Here is a 22,111-nt window from a genome sequence, read left to right as displayed (position 1 = left end):
ATGAAATTGGTGTTTGTTTCACAAATGTCAAAGATGACTTCAGTTTTTTGATTGTGATAACTTAGTTTAAATTGTGAAGGACCATACTTTCATGGAATTTAAGTGTCTCTAGAGAATTGAATTTGAATATTACCCAAATAAGAATACAGAGACATATGGTGAATGCAACCAGATTGTGACACATTTATTTAAAATTTATAGTAACTTCTCAGGATAAAGGACACAACAAATGTATAATCAGAAAAGTGTTACCCTGTTACACAATGATTGCAAGGGATAACAGTTGATAGCTCATATGTTCTATGGATATCCATGAAATATCTAGAAATACCTAGAACAAGAGATCTGAAGAAAATTCCCACTACAATGGCTAGACCCAAGGCAGAGTTAAAGTTATACATACTATACAAATCATATATGATGAATGGACACTGACATGATAATCAAGTTCTTCATTTATATTTAAAGTCTAATGTATAAGTACTAGGTTGTGCAAAAGTGATGATACAATGGATGATATTTGAAAGATTTTGAGGATTTAAGTGGATTATAGGCTTAGTAATTAGCAGTGCGGTTTATCATGCAAAGCAGCAAATATAAAGCTGAACTGAAAGGCAAGATGTCCAGAATGTGAGAAGTCATAGTCCTGCTGCAGTCTGTCCTCATGTGATAATATCTGGAACATTCTGGTCAGGTTTGGATACCACATTTCGGGAAGGGCATTACCAATTTGGCAATCATCCAGAAGAAGGTAACCAGGTTAATGAAAAGATTGGAGACAATTCAGGACAAGGATCATTTGGAGAAATTTAGAGTATTTAGTCTGGAGAAGACTAGATTTGAGGGACATGATAGCTGTCAATCAAGTGAGTCAACAAGCATTTAAGTACTTAGTAACTGTAAGACCATTTATTACTGAATATTAGTACTCTATCATGTTAATACAACATAATTTGTTCTGTCATTCCCCAACTGAGGGGACACAACTTAGTTTTCAGTTCGTTGCCAATGCAAAAAGGCTTGGTATATTATTTTATACAAGTAAATTATGATTTCATGACATTTAAAAAATGCATTGCCATCCTCTTTGTCAGTGTATCCTAAAGACTATGAGACCTTCCCAACTGACTTGCAGCTTAAACCTTCCCTAAGTGTTCTCTCTCCTATTAGAATGAGCTCCTTGAGTTGAAGGACTTAACTTTTCTTTTTGTATCTCCAGTGCTTTGTAGATAGTAAGTGCTAATAAATATTTTTTTTCATTCATTCATCCCCTGATTCACATAGGATCAGAATTCTTTCCCCTCAACTACTCTGCCTGCCACATGGACTAGGTGGCCTCAGAAATGGGTCTTGTTCAAATTTGTTGTGACACTGTGGATGAGCAACCTATTGGAATCTTCATTTTATCTCCTAAAACTACTTCATTTTTTGCTTAACTACTCCCCTTAAAAATTACCTCTTCCATGTAGCCAGGAGCCTTTTCTCTGATCAATAGCCTAATTCCTCTTGAATGGGAAATGAATTACTGCCCTTATATGGACATGCTTTTAGGGAATAGGGAAGAAAATTATTTTCATTAGGCATGAGGTATTTTTTTTTTTTTTACCAAATTTGATTACTACTCAGTCTGTATTCTGAAATTTAGCTTTTGTTTTCAACTTTTATTTACTTTTATAAAGGGAAAAGTATAGAAAAAACCTTTAGGTAAACATTTCTTAATATTTTCTGTTGATACACACAAACACATATGCACACACACACACACACACACACACACACACACACATCCACTAGGTTTTGACAAGGAAACTACAAAGTCTTTCTACTTGTAATCCTCACTGGAAATTCTTTAATTCACCTCTAGTTTTCTTCCCCTTCATGGTTTCACTCTTCAAAGGAGGAGGAGCCATGAAAAGGAAATTGTAGACTGGATGTCATTCTCATGAATCAATTAAATCAATAAACATTGTCTTTTATGTGCTAGGCACTGTGCTAAACGCAAAAGACTGTGTCCTCAAAGTTTATAGTCTAATAGGGAACACAACATGCAAATATATACAAAGTAAGCTATACACACACACACACACACACACACACACACATATGTAATGTTAATATAAGGTTAATGGTGAATGGGGAGAAGAGTTAAAGATCTTCCCCACCCATTAATAGGCCTCAATACCTTTTGTTAATTTCTATTGAGGCACTGGGTCAAAGGGTCCTGCCCTCTGGCTCTAAAAAGTGTATAAATACTCTGAGGTGAGGTTTTACTTTAGGGCTTATTCACTGGAAGTGAGTTTGGCCAGACAAAACTCTTAACCCACCCCCTCACTTAAAAAACTCAGATGTTGGTGCTTCTCTATCTGGTAACTATGTATGTATGGTCAGACAGTTGGATCTCTCTGTTTATCTGTGATATATGTATTGCTTATTGTCAGACAGTTGAAAGCCTTGTCTGTTGGTCTTTCTCTTTGTATTTTCCTGAAGTTTAGGGTGCTGACTTTTTCTTCTGAACTAAGTGAATAACATATGTGCTTGATTAAAAAAAAAACTCCTCAAAAGTTGCTTTCCTTTTAGAAAAACAGACCTAGGAAACTATCTATACAGCAGGCCCTCCTCTGTATGTCAGAATCCTTGCTGTTACAATATACAGGGTAAATAGGAAATGACTAGCAGAAGGAAGACACTAGACTTAAGAGAAGTTGGGGAAAACTTCTGTTCAAAGATTTTAGAAGGGACCAAAAGAAGAGTGATGAACTGATTGGTGGGGTTGCTAGGATCCAGTGGGAACACTGGGGTATGGTGAATGTCCATCTCCTAATCGGAAAGAAGAGAGGAAGCTTAGGCTTAGTCTGACAAACTCTAGATTGTGATAAAGCAGATTTCAAAGGATTCAGAGGAAGAATATATAGAAGATGTCAGGCCAAGAGGGTAAGATTGTTCGGGAATGAAACTCTAAAGATACATATTTCAATAAAAAGGAAAAATAGAAGGTGTCTATACAGACTTCTGAAGAGACTGATATAGAAGTATATGGGGTTCTCACCAACCAACTTAAAAAATGAAAACAATGTACAGAAGAGGGGAGTAAGGATAAGTTACAAACAAGGAATGTAACAGCATAGCTTAAATCTATAGGAATAGTTTTATGAGTTCTAAAGTTCAGAATAAGCTAAGGCTAATGAGATAATCTAAGAATAACATACATGGTATATTAAGTGGTAAAGGAGGATCAAAGAAACAGTATCTCCTTGGAATGAATGCTATCATGAAAAATGACAAGAGACAAGGAATAAAGATGCTCAATGTTTTTGCTTTTTCTTCTGTCAAAAATTACCTTTACACTGGGAATAATAAAAATGGATAAATATAATTTCCTTTCAAAGGTAAGTTAAGATGCCCAAAGGGCTAAAATCTGTGCATACCTTTTGACCCAGCTATACCACTACTAGGCCTGTATCTCAAAGAGATTAAAAAACACACACAAAAAAAGGAAAGAATCTACATGTACAAAAATATTTATAAAAGCTCTTTATGATGGCAAAGAATTGGAAATTGAGGAGATGCCCACCAATTGGGGAATGACTAAGCAAGTTGTAGTATGTGATTTTAATGGAGCATTATTGTACTATGAGAAATGAAGAGCAGGATACTTTCAAATTAACCTGGAAGATGTATATGAACTGATGCAAAGTCAACAAAACAAGGAGGACATTATACACAGTAACAGCAACTTTGTGAGATGATCAACTATGAATGACTTAGCTATTCTCAACAATACAATGATCCAAGGTAATTCCAAAAGACTCATGATTAAAAAATGCTATCCACCTCCAGAGAAAGAAATGATGGGGTCTGAATGCAGATTATTTTCTATTTCTTTTTTGAGGGGAGTTTGGCAGATGGTAGTGGTGGTGTGTGCTTTCTTTTGCAGCATGGCTAATATGGAAATGTTTTACATGACTGCACATGTACAATCTATATCAAATTGCTTGCCTTCTCAATGAGGGGGTAAGGGATGGAGGGAGAGAATTTGGAACTCAAAATTAAAAAAAAAAACAAATGTTAACAATTGTTTTTACATATAATTGGCAAAAAATGGAAAAATTAAAAAAGATAAATTAAGATAGTAAAGGAGTACCTAGTATACAGTATCACAGATGTAGAATTTGAAGAGGGACCCTAATGTCACCTTGTCCAACCCCCACATTCAACAGATGAAGTTGAGGCCCAAGAAGTGGAAATGACTTGCTCAAAGTCACACTAGTATCAACAGGATTTGACCCCAGAAGTGGATTCTGGGAATGAAGGAGACAGTGTGTGTGTGTGCGTGTGTGTGTGTGTGTGTGTGTGTGTGCATGCGCACGCCCATGTGTGCTTGTATAAATTCAAGAATACCATAGAGGTTCCCAAACATATTTCGCCTACTGCTCCCTTTTCAAAAGAAAAACATTACTCGGTACCCCTATAGAAATCTACTTTCTTTAACCCTTTAACATTTTCTTTTGAAATTTGCAACATTTCAAATATATGTATGTGTATGTATACAAACACACACACATCCATCTTAAATTTAATAATTTATATCAAGTTTGGTTTTTTACTGCACTGAAATTTTGATGATGCAATATTGCATCATGTAACCATATAGTATCATATTGTAAATGTCATTACACATGTACATATTCCTCCCCGTGCAAGCTGGACTTACCAACAATGACCTACACTTCGGCCTGCCAATACTTATTTGTTAAGACCTCTCATCAGACTTGACCACTGATTGGTTATAATTTGTATTCTGTGTGTTTATTCTGAAAATAATGTAATCATTATGACTTCAACTGTTACACAACAGATAAAACATACCAAGTGTTTTTAAAAATTTTCTTCTCTCATGCTTCCACTGCCCCCTGATTTTTATTCAGTGCCCCCCCAATTGCACCCTAGGCTACTACCACCACACACCCTGGATTGGTTCAGTACCCGGGGGTAATATAGCCCACTTTGGAAACTTAAGCAGGATAGAAAGGGACCTGGTTGTGAAAGGTTTCAAAAGCCAAACAGGATTTCATAAAGTTGTATTTGAGCCACCCCTGGAGTTTATTAAATGTGAGAGGTACTGGTGATATGGTTAGATCTGTGCTTTGGAAAAATCCTTTTGGCAATTGAGTGTTTCATAGACTAAAGAAGGGGGAGATTTGTGGCAGAGCCTAATCAGCTGCAATATTCCAGGCATGTGGTGATAAAGGTCAGTACTGGATGGGTCTTGTGTGATTGGAGAGGTGACATATAGATCTTTTGAAGGTAAAAATAACTAGATAAGACAACAAAAGACTGAATATGTAAACAGCAGGGAGTTGAGGATGACAGGTTTCAAGTCTGGGTGACTGGGAGAATGGTGTCTTCAACAGTTATAGGTAACTTAGAAAGGGGGAGAATTTAGGGATAAAAATCTGTTCTGGACATGTTGAGTTTGACACGTCCAAAGGACATCCAGTTCAAAACACCCAAGAAACAAGTTATTGGAGATTGGAGTTCAGGATAAAGTTAAGCCTTCCTACAAATTAAACAAGCAGGCATTCACCCTTCACTTGAAAGACTTCAGGGAAAGGCAACACAGTCACCCTTGCAATTGGGTACAGATCTCTTCCCTGAGATCAAGCTGAAATCTGCTTCCCTAAAAGTTCCACGCATTACTCCTAGTTCTGACTTCAGAACGTTCTCTTCATTCCCATGACAATCCATTCATTTATGGAGACAGCTGTTAGGTCCCCTAAGTCGGCGCTTCTCCTAGCTCAGTATCTTGGGGCGCGTTCTCTCCAATCCTTTCATCTTCCTGGTTGCTCTCCCCTGGATGTCCTCCAGCTTGGTAGTGTCCACCCTAAACGAAACGCCCAGACCTGAAGGAGACATCGCAGCTGCTTGGCTGGGAGCTCTCGGCCTGTAAGGGGGTCCCCGCCTTCCTTCCGGCCTGTAAGGGGGTCCCCGCCTTCCTTCCGGCCTGTAAGGGGGTCCCCGCCTTCCTTCCGGCCTGTAAGGGGGTCCCCGCCTTCTTTCCGGGGATGCACCGTACTTAGAGAGGTGTCGCTTCGTGCCGCCTCAGCGAAGGCCCCGGATATTCCCTGTCTCGTCCCTGTTCCTCTCCTCTCCTCACCCCGACTCTTATCATTCAACCTCCATCTTTCGTCACCCGTGGCTGGAAGGCCGAAAGTGAGGCGCTGAGAGGGTGACGACATTTCCGGTACTTTCGGATCGGTGGGGTAGTTTGAACCGTCAGACTCCGCCTTTTCCGCCTGGTTGTGCGCGAGCGGCCCCTCCGGGCCTTGTTGCGCCTGCGCGCAGTGCGGCTACTGAGGGAATCTGGTCCAGCAGGGAGGGGCGGGGCCAGGAGGGCTGGAGGCGGGGGCCCGGCGCAGCCCAGCCCGGAGGGCCCTGTGTGGGCTCGCGGTCTGACCTTAGGCGAGGAGAAGACTTAATCCAACCCAGACCGGATCCGTGAGGTCTGGACTGGGCAATTCTTGGAGATGGAGGCGGGAAAGGTGAGGCCCGCGGCCCGGGGCTTGGGAGTGTGCGAGACGGAGCGGCTCAGGGGTGGCGGCCTGGGGCCCCTCATTCCTCCCCCACACGTCTCCCTCCCCCCTTTCTCCCTCCCCCTCCCCCACCCTCCCCTGGAGGAGAATTTCCCAGGAGTGCGCGGGGTGGGGGGATGCGAGGCGCGGGGTGGCCTCTGCCTGTGGGCCAGAGACTGAACTGGAGATCCGAGCCCCTCCTGCTTATGAGATAGTTTAACCGATCCACACGCGCACTTCGGTAAAGTCATTTACTACCCGGTCTGCGCAGGGAGCAGCTGGGTGGCTCAGTAGATAGAGTGCCAGGCCTGGCATCAGGAAGGCTCATCCTCCTGGGTTCAAATCTGGCCTGACCCTGGGGAAGTCTCCCAGTCCCGTCGGCCTGAGTTTCCTCAGTAAAATGAGCTGAAGAAGGAAAAAGCAGGCAAATAGCCCAAATGGGGTCCCCAAGAGTTGGGCGTGACTGAACAGCAAACATGGTCCAGGTAACTGTGAATACAAAGAATGAAATTTCTGTTCTCAAGATGTTTAGTTTGTATCTGAGGGTACACCTGTGCCCAGATAAAAGAAGAGTATAGAAGGCAGGGAACACACACAAAGTAGAAGAAAGGGAAAGAAGGGGAGGGAGGAAAACTCACTTTGCTGGAGACAAGTTTTCATTCTTTAGTGATCTGAAAGGGCAGTACTCACTTGAAGTATTGAGTTAATTTGTGACCTCACGATTTAGGAAGGCCATTGATAAAACAAGAATGTCCAGAGGCGTTCAGGATGATAAAGACTTCAGGGTGCAAGTGATCATGTGGACTAGATGAAGGTCACTTCCAATAATAATTTTGTCTGTCTGTCTGTGTTTGTCCTTCGTTTTCAAAGAAGACCATGACATCCCAGAAATGATGACATGATTTGCACTTAACTTTGTTTTGAGGGAGGACTGTGCAATGTCACCAGCCTCATTGATTTTGTAGTGATGAAAGGTATCAACTCAGAAAATAGTTGTGAGCAATAGAAGGAGAAACAGATTTGCAGAAAGCTTGGCCTGAGGTCCTATGAAGCCAAATCACACAGAAAATATTTATGTATGAAACTGGAGGGAGGACAAGGAGCAAGAAAGGGAATACTTATCAATATTTCTGTTAGTTTCTTTTGTCTGTCAGTGCCATTGTAGCCATAATATTTGCCCACATATCTTTCATGAAAAAATAGAAGTGATATTAAAGCAAAAACAAACAAACAGCTAGACCAGATCAGTGGAGTTTTTTTTAGTAAATGTTTGTTTTCATTGCGACCTTAAATATTAAAAACAGAAATTTGAGTATAAAAAGAAATCGCTTTTGGAGACAAACTTGGAAAAACAAAAACAGTCTGTCAAAAGTGAAGAGCGATACCTTATACCATATTCCACAATAAATTCCAAATGTAGCCGTGATCTAAGTATGAAAGTTCCTATAATTTTAAAAAATTAGAATGGATGATGGTGCCTTTCAAAGCTTTGAATAGGAGGAGAATTCTTACCTGAACAAGGGATAGAGATGATCAGTAAGGATACTGAAATTGAAATGGACAAATTGAAAACCTTCCTATCAACAAAGCAAATGCATTTAGAATTACAAGAGAAAGAATTTTGGGAAGAAATTTTATCAGACCATCATCAACATTATTATTAACAAATAACAATTTTATGGTGTTTTAAGATTTGTAAAACACTTTATAAATATCTTGGAAGATAAATGCTGTTATTATTCCCATTGTTTTTCAGATGAGGAAACTAAGTCTAACAAGTTAAGTAACTTGACCAGGTTTACACAGCTAGTGAGTGCTTGAGGCTGGATTTCAATTCAGATTTTCCTGACTCCTGGTCCACACTATCTACCTAACTGCATACTGAATGCTCTACAATTTTGAGTGTATTGGAAGATTGTTTTCCCAGATATGGATGGGAGCATTTTGTAGCCATTTGGGAAAAGTTATTACTACTTCTTTAAAAGTCCTTTGAAGACATCTCAGTACTGAACCATGAGACCAGTTCTCTACACCTATAAAATCTTAAACAGAAAAATGAATACATGTATACATTTTCTTGAAAAAAGTATGAGAGGGAAACATGGAGTCTTTGCAAATAGTATTGTATAATGTACCACAGCTTTGTGATCAGAGAGTTGGTTGAAAAGTTCAGAGAATAGAAGATTCCACTGAGTTAATTTGTTGAATGTGTGAAAAAGCATATGATAGAGAGGCAAATATGACATTGAGGCAGATATATGCCTTAGTGTTTACTGTAAATGGACTTGGAGTCAAGAAGGTTCAAGTTCAGATTCTCCCCAGACTCTTACTAGCTGTGTCACCCTGGGCAAGTTATTTATCCTCTTTCAGCCCATGTTTCTTTATCTGTAAAAGAGGTATAATAATAACATGTAATGGAGTTGTTGTGAGGATCAATTGATATAACACAAAAATGTTAACCATTATTATTCAGATGTTTAGTTCCCATGTCTATGTAAAGGACATACAAAATTCCCTGATGGGCGCAACAACAAGTAAATCTTTTTTCCTCTTATTATATCAGTTATGTCAAGCAAGGATTAAGACAGAAATATTGTTTGCCACCACAATGGAGGATGTCCTACACAAGGTTCATACTATTCTCTTTAGCAGGTTTTCCACATATTCCTGCTTAAGGATATTATTTTATTGGTCCTATGTTGTCAAGCCATAGAAATGTGCATGCAGTATGTACATTAATTTTAGAAAGACCATATAGATGAGAAATGAACTGTTCTCAGAATTGAATATCAGCTTACTGGATAGATTTAGGAAGTGGTAAAGTGCTGTTAGTGACTCCAAGATTTTGTGTGAAGCAAAAGCCAGTCTTTTAAAAAAGTCATTTTTTTTCAGTTGTCCTTTATTGTTGGGAATCATGAAGTATTATCATCTCTGAAGAACTGAAATTATGAGTCAAACAAATAACATATGGTGGTTATAGATAGGCTGTAGCATATTATCTGTGAAGACTTTTGCACCAGAACAAGCATGAAAGAACCAAAAAGGGTATGACCATAAAATAAAGTCACTGCTCATATAAGGAGGGAGAGGAATAATCAGTGGAATTCTGCGTAGACTGTATTTGTATCCTAGTTTGGAAAGAAATCTTGAGGAAGGACCCTAGAGTTTTTTTTTCAAAACATCTCTTAGAATTTTTATGAAAGGATATGGAGAGATGGAGAAGGCCTGAGTGAGTTATAATTTTCACTATTGCTGCAAAACAGTGTAGTGCTGTGCACACAGTAAGTAGGTAGTAAATTTTTATTGTAATTTAGAGGAAGACTTTTATTCCGTATTTCCACAATTCCGAAAAGGAACTAGTGTCCTTAGAGAGACAGAGGGGGTATTGTCTCTGATGCTTTCTACTTGTTTGACCGTAGTCAAAACACCTAATTTCCCTGAGCCTCAGTTTCCTCATCTATAAAATCAGCAAGGTAACTCCATTTGGCCTCTGAAGTATCTTTTAGTTAGAATTCCAATCTTGTGAGAATTCTTAGTGTGATAAACCATTTATGGTTTACTATCTCCTATTTAATTCTACTCAGACAATGTTTATCAGTAATGGAAAATGATTGCTGTAACAGTCAATTAGAAATTAAAACATGGAATGTGCTTGCTGTTGGTAGCATATCTAATTGTAAGATGAATGCTGGTTATATTGTGTAATTTGGAGCATTAGCACTCAAATATGTGAATTTATTGTTGTTTAATTGATAGAATTTGTTGGGGGTGGACTTGAGCAATAGAACTATCTACATGCTACCGTGTTTAGTACCCAGTGAGAAATATAGTATGTAAGTAGTTAAATCTGTAAATATTTGACATGAAATATTCAAATTTCCAAATTCTTTGCAAACCTTTTTCTTTATTATCCTGCTAACTCTCTGACTCATGAAAGTAGTTGCCCTTGGGTAAACAGGAATGTGCTTGATTCAGGAATCCATGACATTGAAAGATGTGGCTGTGGAATTCACTTGGGAGGAGTGGAGACAGCTGGACACTGCACAGAGGGACTTATACAGGAATGTGATGATGGAGAACTCTGAGAACCTCATCTCCATAGGTAAGTATAGTACTCTGTGATTTGCCATTTGCCCATTGTGGGATGTATTTTTACTTTTTCTCTTTATCACTCTTCAGTTGTTGTGTATTTGAAGTTCTTCCTTAAGTTTTGGCTTATTGTTCAGTAATATTTAAGACTTCCTAACATAAGATATGGGCTTTGAATATTGTTAATGGCAAATAGACAGAATATTTGTTGTCTTTTCCCTGCTGAAGTTCTTTGCTTAGTAGAAATAGAAATCCCATAGCTTTCTTGAGCTAATCCTGAGACTAGATTTTCCTTATTTCATGGACCTTCGAGTCAAAAATTCTTGCCAAAGTTCCAGGAAAATTATGAAACTACTTCCTTTTGAAAGCCTTTTCTCTCCTCCTGAATGTATTTCTCCCTCCCAGAATTTCTCTTGACTCTTTGCTTGAATTTCACTTTGACATGGAATGTATGGTTCTTATTCTGGAAGCTCTGTGAGAACAAGAAGGTATTATGTCTTAGCTAAACCTGTGTCTTCCCCAGCATAATTTTCTGCATACACTGAGGACTTAAATGCTAAATTGGAGTAAAATTAGTAAAAGCCCAGGAAAGATTAAAAATCATAGTTCTGATCATGTCATTCTCTTGTTCTAGAAACCACAGGGACTTCCTTTTTCTTCTGTATCTGGAGTTCAGCATTTGGCTTACTGTGTTGTTCTCCTTCCCTAACATTATTCCAAGGAACTTCAACATCTATATTGACGCTCACTCAAATTTGCCTAACTATTGAATTTCTCAGTCTTTTTAAATTCTAGGACCTACTTCTTTTTTATTTTTTTTATTTTTTTGCCTCATCTACATATAGGAATGGTTCTGTTCTAAATTTTGCCATTACCCACAAATAGACTAACTGAACCAGAACTTCACACTCTTCTAACTAACCATAACTAACTTATTATTCTATCTTTCCCCTAAGCCTCACCCCTTCTAAATCTATTTTCTTCCTCATTGAGTGTTCTTCAGTCCTTTTTTAGGCTATTATTTCTCTTACTTTCCTTTCCTTTCTTCTCAGTTCTGACCTTGTACTTAGCCAATTCAACTGTACACTGATTTCTGCTCTAGGATTCTCTCACCATTTACCATGCTAAAGCCCTAAATTAGTCCTTTCATTGGTCTCTTCTGCTTATATTCACTTGCTACTGATCATCTCTAGAAGTCACTCACTTGATTATATTGTAAGTTCATGTTATCCAGCCCAACTTAGTTCACTGCTATATGACAGTCCTTTGATTTCTTCCTAATTAATTCCCTATCCCAATCCCCACAGAAACTTAACATTTTTGAGGGCATTTGGCATGAGATCCTCTTCATCTTAAAGCCCCTTAATGACACCTCCAAGTCTCTTCTGAAGTGACCCTTCTTGTCAAAGCCAAATCCCTCTATAATTAGCCCTGATCTGAACTCTCCAGGAGAATGCAACCTCAATCACTCCCTTTCTTATCTTCCCATTCCCACTCTGCCAATTCCTTCCCACCAGTCTTCAAACATACCTATATTTCTCATCCTTTAAAAACCTTTACTGGACCATGACACCCACTTAAACTCATCCTATCTCTCTTTCTTAGCCAGACTTCTGGAAAAAGCTATTTATAGTTATATTTATTGTTTCCACTTCTCTCATTGGTTAACCCTTTACAATCTGACTTGTGATATCATTCATTTCAGTCTAATCTTCATAGTTACCAGTGAGCCAAATCTGATGGGCTTTTTTTTTTAAGTTCTCATTTTCTTGACCTATCTGCTATATCTGACACTGCTGACCACTCTTTCCTCCTAGATACTTTCTTCTCTTGGTTTTTTGTAACACTACTCTCCTAATCTTCCTCCTATTTGTCTGATTACACCTTTTCAAAGTTCTTTGCTGGCACAAATGAATGCACATCATTCATAGCACACTCACTGACTTGGTATTCCCTAAGATTCTCTTATACTCTCTTTTTTCTCTCTCTCTCTCTCTCTCTCTCTTTCTCTCTCCTTTCCATCTTTATAATCTCATCTCCCATGGTTTTAATTATCATCTTTTTGCAGGTAACTCACAGATCTACATATACACAGGCCTATTCTCCCTTAAGGTTTCAGTCCTGTATCACCAAGCGCCTGTTGGACATTTCACACTGGATGTCTTGGAGACATATTAAACTGAACATATTGAAAAGTGAACCCCTTATCTTCCCTCTCCCTACCAATTCACCCCTCTTTTACACTTCCCTGCTTCTGTTAAATGCTTCACCATTCTTCCAGTTTTCCAAATTTGTAATCTCAGCATCATTCTTGAGTCTTCACTCTCCCTCATCCCACTTATCCAATCAGCTGTCAAATATTTCTACTTTATACCTTCATAACATCTCTTGAATCTGACCTCTTTTTTTCTTTCTACTGACTGCTGCAACCTTGTTTTAGATCATCATCACCTCTAGCTTAGGTTATTGCAGTTGTCTCCTACATTGATCTTCCCATGTCCAGTCCTTTCTCACTCTGGTTCATTATCCACATTGCTGGTGAATTGGTTTGCCTTAACATGAATCCAATCAGATCACTCCCTTACTTAGTAAACTCAGGTAGCTCCCTGTTGTTTCTAAGATTAAAAAAAAAGAAGACTCCTCTGTTTAGCTTTTAAAACTGTTTTCACAATCTAGCACCAGCAAGTTTTTCTAGCAACATTGGACATGATGTTGTACATTAGCTGATGGATAATGAAGTTTCCTCTCTCAAAAAAGACTTTCCCATGTTTATTATATCATAAAGAGTTTATCTCCAATGTGAATTATCTTACATGTAGTCACACTTTGTGTCTGAGGGTACTCCTTTCCTTACTCTTTATGCCACTGTGTCCTCCCCCCTCACACTGCTTGTGATCCAGTCCAAGTGGCCATCTCTTTTCTCCTCACTCAGCACCCTACTTCTGGTCTTCATGGCTCTTGTATGCCTGGAATGTGCTTCCTCTTTTTCTCTACCTCATAGAATCCCTCTCTTCATTCAGGATACAATTTAAGCTACCACTTTCTGCATGAATAGTCTCCTGATCCCTCTGATTGCTAGTACCTCTCAAACTAGTTTGTATTTAATTGTATTCTCTGTAAATTTATCCTGCATACACTTATACATGTACTCATTTTCTTCCCCATTAAAGTGTAAGCTCCTTGACAGTCAAGGTTTTTTCATTCTCTATACTTGTATTTCCTATGTCTAATGTGATGCCTGTATAGTACATGTTTGTAAAATGCTTACTGACTTATTTGGATGCCCAAAGATGTAACCCCTACCATTTGAATTGGGGTTGAATTAGCTTATTTTATTTATTATCATAAACTATATTTGTGACCGATTCTCCCTTGAAATACAGTAGGTCAGAGGTGTCAAGCATGTGACTCAACATGAGGTGACACAGATTAAAATATAATAAATTAAAATACAGTAGAATATAGATAATGTTAACATGTGGTTTTCTAAGTCAGTAAGTAGCCCATAATTGTTATGTATGGTTTAGTAGCCCAATTTCTATTCTATTTGAGTTCGACACCACTGCAATAGAGTCTCCTTCAGCTATCTTTCATACTGTTTTCCACATGCTTTCTTTTTCCACGTTTTTTGTTTTTTTTTGTTTTTTTTATGAAGAGAATTTAGTTCTTAGATGCATTTTTATCTTCAGGAATTTTTGTTTCCAAACTGGATGTGATTTCCCTATTGGAAAGAGGAGAAGCCTCATGGATGTCAGAGGGAGAAGTCCCAAGAAGCACTCGTCCAGGTGAGTGAAGAAAAAACAAGAAAATGAGAGTTATTGCAAGCTAGATGAAATATATTTGTCAGATCCGTTTTTCCTTCATAGTTTAGGGGAAATCTAAAAATTCTTCATTATTCTCTAATAGCTTAGTTTTCCAAGTCCATCATTTTAGTTTGCGTAGATCCAAAGATATTTGCCAGTTAAGTAATTTTCTAGGTTTTTCTCTTCCTCTCAGTTTCTACTATTCTGTCTTCCAGAAGGAAATCCTATCTATCATTGTGTGTATTACTTTAATGACTATTTCATGACTGGAGATATAATTTGTCTTGGGCAATTGCTTTCTCTTGTTTCTATCTCTTCTCTTATCTTTTTCTTTAATTCTGATGAAACTGTTCTTTTTATACAAATTAAATATCATTCTACTTTATGGAATAGATAAAAGGTATAAAGCAGTTTCTTTTGTCCTAGCACAGGGTACCGATGTTGACATTTTACAAAATTTCTTTCAGATTCTCTTAGTCTGGACAGTTGGAGTGTAACCAAAAACTGGAATTTGATGCAGGGTATTTGCCTCATACCATCACCGAAGAAAAGACTACCAGATATTCCTCAGAATGCCAAGATGGGAGAATCTATGCTATGTGATGTGATTTTGCAGAAACAGCCAGGCAACCAGGAGATACAGTCTAGAGATGCAACTGTCATTCATAGAGCAACTCTTAATAAAATTAATGTACCTCAACAGAATTTATTTGAGAGTAGTTTTAGTCCTGAGTCAGTCTTTGTTCCTGAGGAGTCCTTGAGATACTACTCAGAAAACAAACTTCATAGAGTATATTCTGGAAGAAAGTTACACGAACACAATGAATGTGGCAAAGTCTCTGAAAGAAAATCCAATCTTACACTATATGAGAGAATTTGTACTGGAGAGAAATCGCTTACATGCAATGAATGTGGCAAAATATTGAGTTCCAGAGGAAGCCTTGTTAGACACTATAGAACTCATAGTGGAGTGAAATCCTTTGAATGTAATGAATGTGGGAAGGCCTTTAATAATAGAGGGAATCTTAATCGCCATGAGAGAAGTCATGCTGGTGTGAAACCCTTTGAATGTAATAAATGTGGGAAAGCCTTTGCTGAAAGGACAAAGTTGAATAAACATGAGAGGATTCATACTGGAGAAAAACCCTTTGAGTGTAGTGAATGTGGAAAAGCCTTTAGCCGTAGGGAAAGTTTAACTAAACATGAGAGAATTCATACTGGAGAGAGATCCTTTGAATGTGATAGATGTGGAAAAGCATTCTTTGAGAGAGGAAGCCTTATTAGACATCAGATAATTCATACTGGATTGAAACCTTTTGAATGTGATGAATGTGGGAAAACCTTTCGCAATAAGGGAAGCCTCACTAATCATCTGAGAGTTCATACTGGAATTAAACCCTTTGCATGTGACAAATGTGGAAAAGCCTTTAATCACCATGGAAACTTGACAACACATAAGATAATTCATACTGGAGAAAAACCCTTTCAATGTAATGAATGTGGGAAAGTCTTTAGTAATAGGGGAATCCTTAGTAGACATCAGAGAACTCATACTGGAGTGAAGCCCTTTGAATGTAATGAGTGTGGGAAAAGCTTCAGCCGGAAGATACTTCTTGATAACCACCAGTACATTCATACTGGTGTGAAACCTTTTGAATGTAGTGAATGTGGAAAATCCTTCTTTGAGAGGGGAAACCTTTTTATACACTGGAGAAGTCATACTGGAGTGAAACCCTTTGAATGTAGTCAGTGCGAGAAAACTTTTGCTAACAAGGGAAACCTCAGGGATCATGAAAGAGTTCATTCTGGAGTGAAACCCTTTGAATGTAATGAATGTGGGAAAGCCTTCCGTCACAGGGGAAATTTGACAATACATAAGAGAACTCATACTGGAGAGAAACCCTTCATATGTAATCAGTGTGGAAAAGGTTTTACTGGGAGTGGAGCTTTGATTATACATTGGAGAACTCATACTGGAGAGAAACCTTTTGAATGTAAAGAATGTGGAAAAGCCTTCAGTGAAAGGGGATCCCTTATTAGACACCAGAGAATTCATACTGGAATGAAACCCTTTGAATGTGATAAATGTGGGAAAAGCTTCAGCCGAAAGGTACATCTTACTGATCACCAGAGTATTCATACTGGAGAGAAACCTTTTGAATGTAGTAAGTGTGGAAAAGTCTTTGGTGAGAGAGGAACTTTAAAGAAACATAAGAGAATTCATAGTGGAGAGAGCCTTTGAATGTCAGAAATGTGGAAGAGCCTTCTTTGAAAGGAGAGAATTCTTACGAGAGAAAAAACCTTTAATTGTAATGAATGCAGAAAAACCTTTGACCTCAGTAAAAGTTTGATGAAACATAAGAGAATTCATGCCAGAGAGGAAACCTGCACAATAAATGTAGAAAGGCCTTTAGCAATTTATCATTCCTGATTTATCATCAGAGACTTCATCATGGAAAGAAATTATATAAAAGCAATAAACAAAAGTTTTAGTCACATCAGCCCCAGCCACCATAGAGTATATGCTCCATGAAGACAGGGATGTTTTTCTTCACATCTTCATCACTCGCTGTGATACTTAGCATATAAAATGCCCTCAATAAATGTTGAGTTGGGAAATGGTGACATGACTTGCAGTTGACTTTGAGTGAGGGAGAGCTGTACAAGGTCACCAGCCTCACTTTCTCCTCCAGAGCTATCTGGGTCCAGTGGCTAGAGAATCAGATGTAACAGTAAGCACCCCAACATACACAGAATGGGGGCTACTACAACATATCCTTAGATCTGTATTCATAAAAGGAAAGCAAATTTCAAAGGGTTAACAGTCACTGCAATCACGCACAGGTATCAGAGAAAATCAAAATCAAAATTGCAAAGAAATCAAAAAAAAAATCGACAGCACTTCTAAACTGCCTGACCCATACATACACAGTTACCAGAGAGGGAAGCATCAACTTCTGGGTTTTAGGACGGAGAGGCAGAGGGCTCCTTAAAGACTTCCCAGAATCTCTCTGGCCAAAGAAACACTTCCAGTCAGTAAGCACCAAATTAAAACCTCACCCTCGGGGTATTTATACACTTTTTAGAGTCAGAGGGCATGACACTCTGGCCCAGTGCCTCAATTAAAAAAACAAAAGGTACTTGGGACCCTCCTACTGAACAACTCCCCTAATTAAGCTTCCCACAATGGACAAGCCCATCAATGGGTGGGAAAGATCCTCCCCAATCCCGTTATTCAATCAGAGGCACTTTTAGTAAAACTAAAACAGCAAAAGATCCTAATTTGATTGCCCTTACATCAGGAAGAATAGAGATGGTCCAGGATGCAGTGGGAGACCCTGGCCCTTTTAGGTTAAGGCCCCTTTAATTAGAAAGAAAAAGGAAAGCTAAAATGTTGAGTATAGTTAAACTGTCAGAGGACCCCCTGCTACAAATCAGATAATTAACACTGGTAAGTAAGGCTATATAAATTTTATGAGAGAAGCATGAGCACATGAATGGTAAGAAAAAGATTCTGACTTATATTGCCCATGGGAACAATTTCGCTGTAGATGTTATACATAAGGTTTATTTCATGTGATAATATGGGAAAAGCTTCACAAAAAAATGACCTTTTGCTAAAGTACTGGAGTGTATAGGGCACATTACTATTTACTGTTTTCTTCTTTTTTTATACTCTTCATTGTAAAACACCTTAGACACCATTAAGAAGAGTTGAATAAGTCTGCAGCAAAGGTGCCTGATACGTTTTCTTTTTTTAATTCATTATTTCATCAAAACCACAGAATTTTAAAATCAGCAAATTCACATTTCATCTTTTTTCAGTCTTAACTGGTTAAAAATGAACATTCTAATTCCACAAAAGATATAAGTACGTTTGAAAGGATAATTTTTTTTATATTCTAAATAGAGTATGCGTATATTCCACAATAGGCATCAAAGAAAGTTTGCTTCTTTTTCACCTTTTTTCTGTGCATTTTTTCTGGATAATAAAATATTCTAACTTCATATAAATCTTCCAATTCAGAAAAAAATCACATATTCCCAGTTGTACATCCACATTTCATCACCTTGATAAATCAATTTGTTTATTCTCCCATCATATAACATGTGAAATAATTTTAGGCTCTTTTTAGTTTTCAGTTTTCTATTTTGAATAGAATCTTATGTTACAATACCAGGAAGGAAACGGCAGGTGGTAATTTGTATAAAAACAGGGAGAACATGGGATAACTGATGCATAGGTATGAGCTCTCTTGGTGTACTTGTAATATCAGGAAATGGCCATTTGGGTTTGATGTAGAGGAAATTCTGTTTTGGTGTGGGTTGGAACAGATAGCCTAGGAAGTCATCTTCCAACTGAGAAAATGAGTTCTTTATCAGAATAGACAAAGTCTTATATGGAAGACTTGAATAATTCAGGTCTCAGGTAGGACTTGGGTGAACCAAGACCATCTGAGAAATAAGACGGTGTATCGGTAGAGCTATCTCACTGGGAACCTGTCTGTTACTAGCCTAGAAATCATTTCCTTCCAGATATCTATGCTCCTGACTTAGGAAAGGACAGAGTATTCAGAAGATAAAGTTGTGAAAGGAGAAAGAATTCATGAACTTTCAAAATATTTTATTAGACTTTCCTTTTTTATTGCCTAGATCCCCCAAGTGTTACCCCTAGCTCTACTTAAGAGCCATCCCTTATAACATTTTTTTAAAGGAAGAGCAAAAGATTAAGCAATCAATAAACACAGAAAAAAACTTATATGCAATTCTCCACAGCTGTTCATCTCAGCCTCTGCAAAATGGGGAGCTGGAGGAGATGATCTCATTATTTGACTCAAGTTGGTATTTTATAATTTTACAACATTCAACTTTATTTATTTTGTGGTAGATAGTCTTTCCATTTACATTGTTGTGGACATGATTTGTATTGCGTTACTGGCTCAGCTGACTTCACTTTGTTGCAGTAACGTCCATCTTAATGCTTCTTTCTGATCATCATATTCATGATTTTGTTTAGCCATTCTGATGATACATTTACACCTGCACTAATATATTAGTGTATGTAAATTGGCACAGTCCATCCAACATCTACTATTCCTGTCTTGTATATTTGTAGATTTGCTGATCATGAGGGAAAAAGTTGCTTTGATTTGCATCTGCCTTATTGTTTACAATTGGGAGCATTCTTTCATATTTTTGTTAATAGTTAGGAAATCTTTTAAAACCTGAGGCCTGTCTCTAAGCCTTAAGCCCCTCTGTCATATTCTCCATGAGCTCCCTCTTCTCTATCCTTCATCTCATATCACTTACGTACCTTCTGCCATTATCTCCTCCTTTATCGTTGTCGTACATGAAAAGGTGGCCTTATTCCCTCTGCTTGCACAAGTGATCCCCTTGCCCCCTCTGTCATCTTCTCTCTTTTACTTATTTTCGGTTTTTCTCTATTTGTTCCTTCCCTATTGTCTACAAATATTCTGTGTCTCTCTGTCCTGAAGCAACCTTCACCTGATCCTTCCATGTCCACCAACTGTCATCCTTTATCTCTTCTATGCTTTGTGGCTAAATTCCTTGAAAAAACTATTTACAATAGATGCCTCTACTTACTCTCCTCTTAATCCCTAAAAATCTGGCTTCCTACATCGTTGCACCCAAATTACTCTCTTTGTAGTTAATAGTGATCTCTTAATTGCTAAAACCTATTATTTATCGTTATTAATTCTTAATTCTAATTCTTCTTGACCTCTCTGCAACAGTTGATCATCCTTGTCTTGATATTTCAGTTTTCAGGATAACACATTTTTCTGGTTCTATCAGACTACTCCTCTTCAATGTGATTTGCTGGATCTCATCTAGATCACTCCTTATTGTAGGTTTCTCACAGGGTTCTGTCTTGGCAACTCTCCTTCTCCCTCTATACTACTTCCTTTGGTGATCTCATCAGCTCCTATGGATTTAATTACCACCTCCATGCTGATGATTCTTTGATCTTCCTTTCCTGCCTCTGCTGATCTGCATTCTTGCATCTCTGACTGCCTTTCAAACATCTTGAGCTGGATTCCAGTAGACAAATTAATCATGTCCAAAAGGAAACTATCTTTTCTCCCAAACCCTCCCCCTCTTAAATTCTCAGTTATTGTGGGAACATCATCTTTAGGATCTCAGTTTTGCAACCCAGGTGTCATCTTCAACTCCTCACTATTTCTTATCTGCCATAGCGGATTTTACCTTAGCAACATCTCTCAAATTGGTTCTCTTTCTTCTGATACTGCCACTTCTCTAGCACAGATGACTCCCCCCCACCCCCCGCAACCTCACACCTAAGTTTCTTCCATAGCGCACTATTGGGTCTGCCTGCCTCTAGTCTCTCCACTCTCTTTACTATCGAGTTCCCTTCCTGCCCCCCTCCCCCCCCCCCCCCCCCCGCCTTGGCTCTCTCTGTCTTCCAGTTTAAAATACAAAAGTTTCTTGCATTCAAAGCCCTTAATAATCTAACCTCCTACCTTCAAGTCATCTAATACCTTATTCTCTGCCACATAATCTTTGATCCATGCATATTAGCCTCTTTGCTGTTCCATAAATAAGATAGATACACCATCTCTCCCCTCTGGGCATTTTCTCTGACTGTGCCCTTTTCATGGAATGCTCTCCGTCCTCCTGTCTGGTTTCCCTGATTTCCCATAAGTCCCAATTAAATTCCTGTCTCCTTAAAGAAAACTTTCCTAGCTACTCATAATTCCGGTGCCTTCTCTCAATTATTGTTACTTAACTTGTGTATAACTTGTTTGTCTATATTTGTTGGTTATCATCCACTATTAGATTGAGTTCTTTGAGGGCAGGCACTACCTTTTGTTTCTTTATATATCCCTAGAATTTAACATAGTGCTTGACACATAGTGGGCGCTTAATAAATATTTACTGTCTAACTGATACGTATGTATGTATAGGTAACAGGTGCAAGAGGTGCAAAAGATGGTACTGCAAGAGCTATAGCTCCCCACATCTGACCCTTGGCCTTTTGCAATTTGCATAGTGTAGTGTGGCCTCTCACATAATTTAACTGATTAATTAGCCAAATGGTGGTAGTACTTTGTGGATATAATTTGGTTACTGCTTAGAGGTACTAACTACATAGGAGTACCCTGCTCTTTCCAACCTGTTCATCTTTTTGGTGGGGTAGAGATTTGGAGGTAGGGCCCCCAGGTTCTATATGACTAGAGATAGAATCCTAAACTGAAATTCACCAAAATTACCTAAGTTGTAAACCCCCTTTATATCTGCACTAAGCCCCCATTTACCACTTGGAAGTATCCTTTCCAATTCATTCACCATTTTTTCCCTTAACATCCATGTGATTTGTTGAAATATTATAAGGTAAACAAAAATGTTATCATAGCATGACAACAAATAAACTTGAAAAAAGTAATAGTAAGCTATGTGATTTGTTGAAGCCTGGCTCTGTTTTTCTCCCACATCTCTAGCTCTTAGAAGGGGGAAAGGAAAAGTTATGAATTTGGCAGGTTTTAAAACTTGCTAAAGTTTTCTCAGTAAGTACTCTGAAGGAACAAGCAGGAGGGGGAAATTGCCAGAATTAGCTCCACTCCATCTTATTGTGACTATGGTTTACACTTACAGCACACATGTATGATCCTG

General features: G+C 38.3%; 1 protein-coding gene across 3 annotated transcripts; it reads left to right on the top strand.

Moving 5' to 3' along the window:
- The first annotated feature begins 6,155 nt into the window (after positions 1–6,155).
- LOC140504824 (uncharacterized) lies at positions 6,156–21,884 on the top strand. Of its 3 annotated transcripts, none has more exons than XM_072610177.1 (4): positions 6,156–6,241; positions 10,545–10,671; positions 14,348–14,443; positions 14,929–21,884. In XM_072610177.1, exons 2-4 carry the CDS (start codon positions 10,551–10,553, stop codon positions 16,701–16,703), a joined length of 1,992 nt encoding a protein of 663 aa, XP_072466278.1. In that variant the 5' UTR covers positions 6,156–6,241; positions 10,545–10,550; the 3' UTR covers positions 16,704–21,884. The 3 variants fall into 3 exon arrangements, with proteins under 3 accessions (XP_072466278.1, XP_072466276.1, XP_072466277.1); XM_072610175.1 differs by lacking the exon at positions 6,156–6,241 and adding an exon at positions 6,282–6,539; XM_072610176.1 differs by lacking the exon at positions 6,156–6,241 and adding an exon at positions 6,691–7,054.
- Positions 21,885–22,111: the final 227 nt, after the last annotated feature.

This window comes from Notamacropus eugenii, chromosome 5, assembly GCF_028372415.1.
Source record: "Notamacropus eugenii isolate mMacEug1 chromosome 5, mMacEug1.pri_v2, whole genome shotgun sequence".
Lineage (NCBI taxonomy): Eukaryota > Metazoa > Chordata > Mammalia > Diprotodontia > Macropodidae > Notamacropus > Notamacropus eugenii.
This window is presented reverse-complemented; position numbering and strand designations above follow the sequence as displayed.

Excerpts from the sequence above, each read along its gene's own strand:
- LOC140504824 (XM_072610175.1), top strand. Across the intron at positions 10,672-14,347 it reads TGAGAACCTCATCTCCATAG|GAATTTTTGTTTCCAAACTG; the intron begins GTAAGTATAGTA and ends TTTTATCTTCAG. Across the intron at positions 14,444-14,928 it reads CCCAAGAAGCACTCGTCCAG|ATTCTCTTAGTCTGGACAGT; the intron begins GTGAGTGAAGAA and ends AATTTCTTTCAG.